This window comes from Phragmites australis, chromosome 11 (assembly GCF_958298935.1).
Source record: "Phragmites australis chromosome 11, lpPhrAust1.1, whole genome shotgun sequence".
NCBI classification, from domain to species: Eukaryota; Viridiplantae; Streptophyta; class Magnoliopsida; order Poales; family Poaceae; genus Phragmites; species Phragmites australis.
Genome location: NC_084931.1, coordinates 19,656,172 through 19,667,919, shown reverse-complemented (window position 1 = coordinate 19,667,919; position 11,748 = coordinate 19,656,172). Strand labels below are relative to the sequence as shown.

Below are 11,748 nucleotides of genomic sequence, written 5' to 3'. Positions count from 1 at the left end.
ATGAGAACATAGGTAATAAAGGCATACCTTATAACATAGTACCGACATAAACATCCTACATAATATGACAACCACATGATGAAATAACATAAACATTTCAAAGTATTGTCTAATGATGCACTCAAGGAGTGTCACCATGGCCACATGCATGCTTGTTGGGCACGCCTGCCCCCCTACGCCGGTCAAGTGCTCTATGTCACACATGGTCCATATAGTACGTCAAGGGCTTGTGCGGAGGATGACGAGGCCATACAACGTCTACAGGGGTGGTAGGATTGCGCTACAACAGCTGCGTCGATAGAGGCGACCTCGCTGTTTGTGATGAGCCCTCCTTGTCGGGCGTGACGGTGAACCAGTCATTCGAGAGGGAGTTCATCGAGCTGGGATGCAGCGTGGAAGGAGCTTAGAACTGTTGTATGGTTCCACCATGTCAAATATCGTGCATCACATTTTAATTAAACTATAAGGTGCAAAGCTCGAGCAATCAATTACAAGTGACGAACCTATAATTGTACCACCAGAGCGAAAAACAGGAGTCGGCATGTAGCATGGTGGTGGTGGCCGAGACGTTGATGCTGGTTATATGTAGAAGCGTGCAACCATAGCCTAAGCGTGTGGCAGAGACCTCGTGTGTGTGGTAGGCTCGACGACGTTCTCGGTAATCTCTGGCACATCGAAACCTATCAAGGCAACAAATTGCGAGCCGATGCAAACCAGCCATTAGCTCGCCTAGGTCAACCCAAGGTGGGACAAACTCCCAACGGTCCACAAAGTCTAGTAGCTCTGTGCCGACGTCCCTGCACGTGTCCGACTGCAATGTGTGAGAGAACACATTTAATACAAGAATAGAAGTTAGTACAATACAACAAACATCATGTACCATTGCGTGGTACACCACCGCCAGCTCCGTAGCGGAAGTGTCGGTGACGTCCAGCTCGTGCTACGGTGGCTCCAAAGGCACTAGGATGCACCTAACATGTGTCGTCGTGTAGAACTAGCGCAAGTACGCGTCCTCCATTGTAGGATACATCTCCTTTGCAATAATCCATCGTAGGGTATGTCTTTGGGTACATCTTCTTTGCAACAAAATCATCATGTATGTTCCTATACGTGCATAGAGGTTGGCTCAAGTTGCAAGTATGCATCTCAACAATGGATGCTAACCATACAGTGGCACACCTCGATAAAATCCATGAACTCGCCAAGTGCAACCTTTAGCTAAACATTTCATGTCGTATGTCCAAGGATTGAAAATTACCACCTTGAACTATCTCTTCTCAGAGAAATATCATCTCTTCACTACATGTTGTAGATGGACCTTGTCATGAAATATCTGCCCTTTAGTCACCACGATGGAATTATAGTGCCATGACAACTCGTGTCCATCGTTCACCGTCAACTTGTCCAATACAAAATTCGTCCATTGCTCTGAATTCCTGCACCTGAGTCCATAAAAGTGCGGAACTCATCGTCATCTACCTCCATCTAGTCCACAAGTGCCTCGTCACACTCCCCATGATCAGCAAGCATTACGGTCTGATTATCTTCCCCGTCGTTACGTTCTTGTCTTGTTGTCTCTACATCAACCAGTGCACTAGTCTGCAGGGGAACCTCCAGAACCACACTCTCCTGCATCTCCTCGTCGACAACATTTTCACCAATAGCTTCTACGGTGCTAGGGTTGGCTTCTGTTGAACCAAGATTGCTCCCTTCTACAGGAAAAACTCCATCTCAACCCTAGTGACAAAAATTGCTACTATTGCTTCGAACATGTAAGCTCCCGCTGCCACCCCGTTTCGTGACATCTAGAAATTAGAACATTCACCATCAGTCACTAATGTGTCGAACTAACTTGCTGCAGAGTATACAGCCAACCCAACACTTGGGACCGCCGAATCTCTCCCAGACTACTCAAATATGAATACACATACTGAAAGTTACCTAAATCCACTCCACTGTCACAATGCATAATATATCCATGGCCGTAAAAAAAACCTGAACCCCAATACGATCAACATCCTTGATTCAACAATCATACTATACTCCATTAAATTAATTAATTGTAATTAACATACAACATCAACTAATGCAATATCTATTCTACCTAAACACTTGTATTCTACATATCCATCTAATATCACCGCTATTATACCCCTTTCTGTTGACATTATATCAATCTAAATATAATGCTGTAAAAAAAATATACTCTATTTCCATTCTAAATATCCTATATCTATAGAATATTTGTACTACATATTGATACAATTTTCTTCAAATTATTCTAGATTCTCCGAACTATGTATGCTCTACGCTAACTTCTCTATTCTATGTCGAATAATATCAAATTCCCGAAGAACATTAAATAGCACATTTCAACTCTGAATTATGAACTATTTCTAACTATTCTCTACTGTTTTCTAGTATCCTACGGTTTTTTAATATTTCAAACTATTCCTAATTTCAAACTATTTTATTCTAATTTTCTATATCACCTAATATTTTTCTAACTATTTCCTAATTCCATATCCTACTATTTTCCTAATTTCAAATTTTCCTAACTATTCCTATTTTCTAACTACTCCTAAATTTCTAACTATTTCTTAAAGAAACTTACTGGTGCAGTCGTCACTGCTCGTCGACTCGTCGCCGCCCACGCTCGCTCGCCTGTCGTGCCTCTTTGTTGCAACGGTCATACGTGGAAGAGGAATCAACGCCCAGGGAATATAAAATAGGCATGTCTACACTTTACATGCCAATAGGTCTAACGTTGCACCTATCGATATTCCGCGTGAGATGATACGCCACCACCACAAATAGCCTACGTGACATCCCTTTCGTCGGGTCCACCACTTGTCGACACTCAATGTGCCAATAGAACCCTAAGTTCACTACCACGCAGAAAGTCGGCAGGTGGAATACCAATAGATACTTATTCTTGCAATTTTATAAATTTAGCTATTATTTTACAATTTTTCAATAAAATGATGTAGCAGTTGGCAGTAAGCACATTGCACTGCACTGCACTTCATGCAAAATCTACACTCCAGATTCATAAGCTCACTTCAGTTCAGTGGAATCCGAAGTACCGAAGACACACTATAGTGCCAAGATAAACAGCACTTTCGATTCTTATATATATTATGCTAAGCATCAGACCTACAAATTGATGCAAATCTTAATCCCCAGCACCGTACATCAGCTCGGCATCACATCCTTGTTGTAAGCATCACAATCATCATCGACCGACGACGAAGACGACGACAAGAAGAAAGAATACACACGATACATATACTCGGAGCTCCCTAAAATCCACCTTATTGTAAGCAGTGACACATAATTGTCATCCGGAGCTTCCTAACTGCTTGGCATCCGGCAATGGCAATGGGAGAGGGCAGTGGACTCCAAAATCAGGAGTACAACGGGCGCTCGGTCCAGGCGCCGGCGACGTGGCCGTTCTTGCAGACGTAGGCGCGCACGACGGGCTCGCCGTCGTTGTGGTAGCCGTAGAAGCTGCGGAGGCAGAAGGCCGAGTAGAGGTCCCACGCCTCCTTGCACCCGCAGAAGGCGCACTGGACGGCGATGGTGGGTCGCCGAGTGTCCCTGAGCGCGCGGCGCACCTGGGAGCGCGCGAAGTTGTGGAACACGCCGCGGAAGACCATGTACTTGCGGCGCTCCTCGGCGTGCACGCACCCGGGCCAGTCGCAGAGGTAGAGCCGGTCGCCGCGGAAGCGGCTGGCCAGGAGCTTGTTCCCCTGCTCCCGGCTTAGCGTCCAGGACCCCGACGCCAGGTGCGCGTCCACGGGCCCCAGCCACCGCCGCGGCCGCCGCCTGCTCCCGGCCACCACGCCGCGCCGGGCCACGCCGCCGCCGACGGCATTGACCTCAGCGTCCTCCTCGCGGACCGCCGCGGGGGCGGCCGCTGCCGGGATCTGCGGCTCGGACGAGCAGTCGTAGGCCGCGTCCAGGTACAGGTCGTCGTAAAGCAACCACGCGGCGCCGGCGGCGTCGCTGGAGCCGGCGCACGGTGGGATCTCCGCCTCGGGCGCCGCGGCGTCGACGGCCCTGGGGTCACGCGAGGTGGCCGTGGCCTCGAGCCCCTCGACGGAGGCGGCGTCGGCGGGAGGGCAGAAGGGGACGTCGGGTCCGATGTCGAGCTCGAGCCCGAAGTCGTCGGAGGGCTCGAGGAGCACCCCTGCGCGGAGGAGCCCCGGGCAGCAGACGGAGAGCTTGTGGAGCGCCGCCCAGGCGGCGGGCGCTCCGTCGGGCGGAGGCGCGGGGAGGAGCTCGGCGGGGAGCACCCGCGACAGGCGCGGCGGGAGGCACGCGGCCCCGAGCAGCGCGGCGAGGCGCGGGGACGCGCAGGACACCCGCACCCAGTCCCGCGGATCGCCCTCCAGCCGCCCCAGGATTTGCAGCAGCACGTCGTCCGCCAGCGCCGACAGCGCCCCCTCCGCCGCCGCCGCCGCCGGCCTGTTCTTGCCGCGCGCGCTCCCCTCCTCCTCCGCCTGCTGCTGCTCGGCCATGGTGCTTGGCGTGCTCGCTTGGGAACCTCCACGGAGCTAGGATATCGGTTTGTGAAATAATTCTTTTTTTGGGTGGAATTGATGTTTGGAGAGCGGACAAGATGGTGGAGATTTTTGTGGTGGTGATGTAAGCTTAGGGAGATCGATGATGCCACTTTGTAGGATCTATTTTCCAATTATTTTGGTGCGCTCGCAACGCGTGGATGGCGTTTGCGCGCGTCGTCCTCCCTCCCTCGGATCGCTGGCATAGTAGACCAATTTTTAGCAGCCTCACGTGTCAGCAATCATATCACGTCGTGACGTTACCTAAAGGAACCGCTCTCCTCCCTCCTTCTGTTGCAAATGATAGTAATGGCTACCAAGCACATTCATTCGACTAGCGCGGCGTTCGTACTGTATATGCTTAGGCTGACTCATTTCGATAGCTCTGACTGACAACCAGATATTTCTGTTGCGCTTAATCTCATCGCCACCATTCGTCCGTAGCGGTTGTTATCCAGACACCTGTTGGTGAAGGATTACATTCCTAACAGGTGTCCCTTTCGCTTGTATAAATATATATATATATACATCAGTCAATTATTAGGATAAAATTCAAATCTATTTATTCTATCGACTATGTCGATCTTGAGTTCTAACACGTTATCACGCACTCGCTCAATCCGCTGATCATCGGCCAACCAAGAGGAAGCAAGGAACAACCGAGAAGGACGAACAACGCCATCGCACACGAAGAATAGCGAAGAACAGAGTGCTTATCCCACGGTAAGAACCAAGATGGAGCCCTCACCTTCGTCAACTGGAGATGTTCTCCGCTCCCTGATAGCTCTGGAGGCTTCAATCCTTCGTCTCATATGTCCCTCATTGTCGTTTCGTCGTTGGACGAAGGTAGTATCTCCACCGGAGACGGCACGCGATCCCTCGAACACGGTAGTGCTACCTCTGGCGCCGTGCTGCCCAATTCATGGGTATGCCTGCTGCCCGGTGCACGAATTGACGGCACTGCGAACACCATATGGTGTTGTTGCTTCACGGCATGCGCCTTCGGCGCACATGGCCACGCCATCCTCGTCGGCACACATGGCCGCGCCTCATTCATCGGTGGCCGCGTCCCTATCACCGACGCCCGTAGCCGGATCTTCCTCACCGTCTCTGTCTCGGCCCCCTCAATGGAGATGCACCCTCCCTATCACCGGCTTTGTCGCACCGCCGCCGCTGTGGCCAATCGCCAGCCCGAGCTTCACCCTTGTGGAATCCCATGGGCCTTGATCTCCCCGAAGGTGTGCTCCCCAACTTCCATCGGACCGAGGAGCAGGCGGCGGCGGCCGCCGCCCACGTGAAGCACATCGGTTCCGCCTCAGAGGCAGAGGGGGAGTGGGGAGGGTGACAGCCTTCAGTTGGCGCTCCATTGCAGCAGCGTGACGCGGCCCACGGCCGGCACATCGTGCCCAGACACGTGGCGGCCACCGGCCAGCCACGGCGCAAGCCGGCCATCGGCCGGCATGGCACGACGCCTGACCCAGCCAACGGCTGGCGATATCTCACGGCGGCGCCTGATCCCGGTGCTCAGTGCGGTCCTCAGAAGCGTCCCGACGTCGGCGGCAGCGGCTGGATGGGGAGGGGTGCTGCAGCCCTAATCGCCCCTCCCCTTCCCTTTATATTGGTGCCCACATAGGCCAAGCCGGCCTACCCACCAAAGCCTGAGCTGGCCTGCTGTCGGAGGGTGAACTCCTCAAGCAGGGATCCGGTGGGACCCCCTTTGAGATTCGGCCGGGGGGATGATTCTGAATCTGTTTTGCGGGTGAAATATGTGGGCATAAATGCGATGCAGGTGGGATGGAAGGATCGAATGCAGAATGCAGTAAATGCTCAGGAGGTTTTTAGACATGTTCGGGCTGCACTGAGCGTAACACCCTACTCCTGTGTGTATGCTATAAATGCTCTGAGAATGTCTCTCAGAGATATTGCTGGTTACAAGAATATTTGTCTAGCCTAGAGCTTCGGGCTCCTTGTTCTTCGGTGATCTCAGCTTCTGTGCTTGTACTGGACCTTTGTCTTCCTCCTCGGCTTCCTCCTTATCTCAAAAATCCCCCTTCTCCAGGGAGCCCGCCCCGCCTTAAATACTCCCCGGGCGATGGCGTGCCCAGAGAGGGAGGGCACGAGTTCCAAGACGCCATAAATGGAAAGCAACCATCATGAGCTGCTGCGCGAAGTAACGAGGAGGGTTGAAAACGCGCCCCTATCCGGTCTGTTCATCATGATGTCGTTCTGCAACGGGCGCCGCGAGGAGGGCCCACCGGGCAGCCACCGAGCAGCTCGGCGTGCCCATTAGGTCAGAGAGGGTCTGACATCACAGGGCGGCAGGTGGGGCGCCTTGGGCTTCACGATGTTATCCCGAGGCACGCCGGATGATGCGGGATGGGACCCGTGTATTAAATGTCCCCACGCCTCTCTGCCAGGCCGTAGCAGGGACTGACAGCAAGCGTGAAGGAGCAGTTGGAAGTGACAGGCCACGCGCCCTCTTAAATACGGCATCGGGCCTTTCACTGGTTGACACCTCACTGCTGGACCTCTGTGGGGGCCGCCGGCAAAGGACTTCTTAGGCTGTCGGGGAACCGAGTGCTCGAGGGTCACTGTTCACAGCCCCGAGCACTCTCTCCCGGATATGCCCTTTCTTGGTCCTCGGGGAACCAAGTGCTCGGGGGCCACTGTTCACGACCCCGGGCACTCTCTTCCGGAATTGGTTGTTCGGGTCCTCAGGGAACCGAGTGCTTGGGGGCCACTGTTCACGGCCCCGAGCACTCTCTTCCGGAGCTAACTTTCTTGGGTCCTCGGGGTACCTGGGTGCTCGGGGCCACTGCTCGCAGACCGAGCACCCCCTTTCCGGTACTTGGCTTTTCTGGTCATCGGGGGACTTGAGTGCTCGGGGGCCACTATTCGCAGCCCCGAGCACTCTCTTCCCGGCACTTGGCTTTTCTGGTCGTCGGGGGACTTGAGTGCTCGGGGGCCACTGTTCGTAGCCCCGAGCACTCTTTTCCTGGCACTCGGTCTTCTCAGGTCATCGGGGAACTCGGGTACTCGGGGACCACTGTTCATGACCTCGAGCACACTCTCCCGGGACTTAGTCTTCTCGTACCTCGCAGAGATGATCCCCACGGGAGGGCGCCACGTGGCAAACTGCTGATCTGGCCTCGGGACTCGGAGACCCCTGGTTCCTGTGTCACCGACACCTGCCTTCCGAGCCAGCCTGCCAACAGGCGCCCGAGCTAAGTCTGAGCTGAGCCAGCGGCTCATGCCAAGCCAGACCTTCATGAGCCGCCCCAAATTTAACAAAAAACCTCTGAGTTTATATATATACGCACGCTCTTTTATATAACCTCTGTTATATTTTGTTTTTCTTGCATCTAAGTCCCTCAGGACTTCATATATTACAAGAATTTGTGTATTTATGTATTGTAACTATATTACCTCTGTAATATGTTCAATATATTGATGTTTAATACACTCTTGTTTATTCCATGCAATCTCTTATTGCTTCTATTTGGAATACTCATAAAAATGCAATTTAATTGATGATTACCTTTATAATGTTGGCATAACACAAGGTATTGGAGACTTCGACATTGGTTGCAACTGTAGCGTCGTCCGCCTTAATTGGACGGAGTCCATGTCAATAGCAGCAAGTTATCTTGCCTAATACTGTGAGGTCTACACCATTTTAGTGATTACCTTCAATGTGTATATCCCGCATTTTGTACAGAGTCTATATGTTGGCAGTGACTACTGTCACCTATTCCATTGCAAATAGAGCCTAACATTATGGCAGAGATTTATCGCCTATACTATATCAAGGTCTACATCACTTGTCTTTTAAACATCTTGTATTTTTATACAAGCAATTAAAACATTTGCTATTAATTAACTCTCTTAGTAAATTAATACATGTCATTTCATGTAGGACATGGATGATCTTCCTAAGAAGAGTTTCCCAGAGCTTGCTAGGATGGCATCAATTACTTGACCTAGGCACAAGATGTCAAATTCAGTTTGGCTGCCCAGCGAATCCTTGCCACCATAACTCCACAGCCGGAGGATGCACCTCCAATACCTGAGCATTCTAAATATGCTACTTTGGTCTTTCTGCGACATCACCTCCACCCCAACCTTAAAAATGAGTATGTCATGGAGGAAGATCCACTTGCTCTATGGATCTCCCTCAAGGAGCATTATGAGCAATAGAAATATGTCATCTGACCAGAAGCTCAACGCGACTGTGTGAGGAACCGTCCAAACAGTATTCATATTAATCATCAGGAGGATCATTATTCATAATCCAACCTCGACGATTAACCCGAATACCGTTCTGATAGTCCCGGCACGTGTTTTGTACCCAAGGATTGGAACACATGCCTCCAACATATTACATCACAACATAGCTTAATAAAGAGCAAGTAATAAACATTTATATTACAAAAATTAAGCATGCAACTGATTCCAACAATTTATAACAAAAGCGAGCTAGGAGGAGACAAAAAACTCTCAACTCCTAACTATCCAAAGATCTACGCAGCGGAAAGCATAAACTAGACAACAAAAGAGAGTGGAGCCACATGCCCTTAGGCTCCACTCTAAAAGCTCGAGCTTCGGAGTCGGATGCACTACTCCTGCCTGCCACCCTAATCGGCAGGCACAAAGTAGCCAAACAACGCCCCCTCCTCAGCAGCCGGAGTACCTGCATCAACTTAAGGGCAGCACCCTGAGTACGAAGGTACTCGCAAGACTTACACAATATGGGTATATAATATTCCGACTCCAAGGATTATGCATTGAGTTGTTAGCAAGAATATAATCATGCGGTTAAGTTAATTAAAGCGATAAGCAACCTAGACATATGTGTGAGCAACTAACTTAACCAACATATATGAAATTACCCTGCAACTACCAACTGATCATATGAAACTGTAACCACAATAGTATCAATGTATAACAAGTGCCATCTCGACCACCTCCCACATATCCGAACCACAAACCACATATCAGAACTATATAACCGAACCAACCCCGAGAACTCTACGACCAGGTGCAAATGAAACAATAGCATGCTCATGACCGAGAGCGTGGCAGTTCGAACTGTTTATACACCCTGCAAGGGGATACTCCTGGACCCACACGACTCAGGGACCATACGGCTTGTGCCACCCGCTAAAGTGCACACAAGGGGTACCCGTGTCAACCTTTCCCAACCAGCCCCAATCGTGTGCGGCATGCATCGTACGGCACGGCGATACTAGAACTACTCCCGAAGCAAACTAGTACCACTTACAAGCCCGCCTGCTCACACCGTCGATGTTCAGCCCCACAAAGCCACAGCTGTGAAGGTATTCAGCTCGCCTTACCATTAGATCGGCATGTGGTGAGTAAGGTAAGTGCTAAAGCTAACTACCTCGACGATCGGTGCTTAACCGGTGCAAAGCGGTCTATGGTGTCTGGTTTCCTCTACCGACCTACCCAGGGGAACTCCACATCCGGGCAGTACAAACACCTTCTAGCACCGCTCACACCTCACCTCATACTCACCACTCGACCAACCAACACCAACAACCCAACACGGTAACCATTGTGAAAGTAACTTGACCTATAGCTCGCGAACGATGGGACGTTCCACCGCTCGACTTCTACCAAGGACCTATGCATTGCTAAGCATCTCGCATCACTTTTAAGTTAGACCTTATCATGAATAAACCCAGGCTACAAGGATATAGATCAACAATAGTTCAAGGTAAAGACAATGCAATCAACATAGTTTCTACCCATAAAAGCCCAACATCGACTTCCTATATATGCAAACCTATACATAAGCATAATTTATCAATATTTAGACTTTATTCAGTTCAACTGATAGGGTTCAATATGATAAATGCTTGCCTTGATGCACTAGCTCACAAAGGTGGGGTACCTCCGGATCGTCCTCGCTCGCCGGGGTCGTCGGATCGGCGTTCTCTAAAAAGAATAACGCGTGCAATGCCATGAGTATGGATTAAATGCAACAATGCATGCCATAAGATGCGCAAAACATGTTAAAAGTGCAAACATGCGAGCTAGAACAAAATTAGGACTCAAACTAATTTGAAAAGTTGCCGAAAGTGCAGAACCTCCAGAGAATTCTCTGGAACCTCCGGACATATGCGGACTATCCGCAAAATTATGCGGAACATCCGGACATTGCGCAACTCAGGCAAACTCCAGACTATCCGAAGAATTCTCCAGATACTCCGGACACATGCGGACCCTCCGGACTTTTGTCCGGACACTACGGACCTGGGCTGAAAATGTGTTTTCGACGATTCGTTGATCGATTTAACTCCAAACTTGAATCTATGCTAGATACTCCTACGCATATACTATACCAAGAGTTCTAGACTAACTTTATAGCTTAACCCTAAGAAAATCTTGAATACAATTCAAATTGCCATTTTTCCAGAAAGTGTGGACCCTCTGCACTTTTATGTGGAACCTCCGCATTTGTGCGGACTATCCGCACTTTTATGCGGATACTCAGCACTGCTCATAACTTCTCTGATTTTGAGGAAAAAATTGCCAAATCGAATTGCAATCTTTTCCAACTAAAGAGGAATATGTTTGAGATGGTTTATGGAGTCTAGAATTCACTCATCAACCTAGCATCTCGATTCCTAACTCAAATCTCATCTAAATCCTTATTTTGGTCCAAAATCTCAAAAACTCATGAACATTGCTAAAACTCAAAATCGATCAACCAAATCACGAATTCTTGCCATGGGGAGCCTAAGAAACTTACTTAAGATGCTTGTTGAGTTGGGTGACCACCGAGGAATGGAGGAAACGGAGGGAAATCGGAGAACTCCGGTGTTCCTTGTGCTTCAACCAAGAACACCAAAAGACATCAAATCAGGCTTGAATCTTTCGAGAAAACAAAAATGAATTGGATGGATGAGTAGCTTATGAGCTCTATATTGCAATAGTACCACATGCATACCTTCAATCCCTCTCTTGAGCTCGGATTTTGGAAGAAATGGAGAGAAGGAGTGAGAGAGGGAGTGAGAGCTCTTGCTCTCCTTGCTTTGGCTGGTTGGGAGAGGAGAGAGGCACGGGAGTGGGAGTGAGGGAGCAGATGGGAGAGAGAGAGGGCAGGTGAGGGTTGCCCACTTGAGTGGTTGGAGGGTGGGGCCACATGTGGGGCCCACGT

General features: G+C 50.1%; 1 protein-coding gene across 1 annotated transcript; it reads right to left on the bottom strand.

The window, feature by feature from the left end:
• Positions 1-3,099: 3,099 nt before the first annotated feature.
• On the bottom strand, positions 3,100-4,751 carry LOC133885472 (phytochrome A-associated F-box protein-like). The gene has a single exon (XM_062325194.1). It carries the CDS (start codon positions 4,521-4,523, stop codon positions 3,408-3,410), a length of 1,116 nt encoding a protein of 371 aa, XP_062181178.1. The 5' UTR covers positions 4,524-4,751; the 3' UTR covers positions 3,100-3,407.
• Between the last annotated feature and the right edge of the window lie 6,997 nt (positions 4,752-11,748).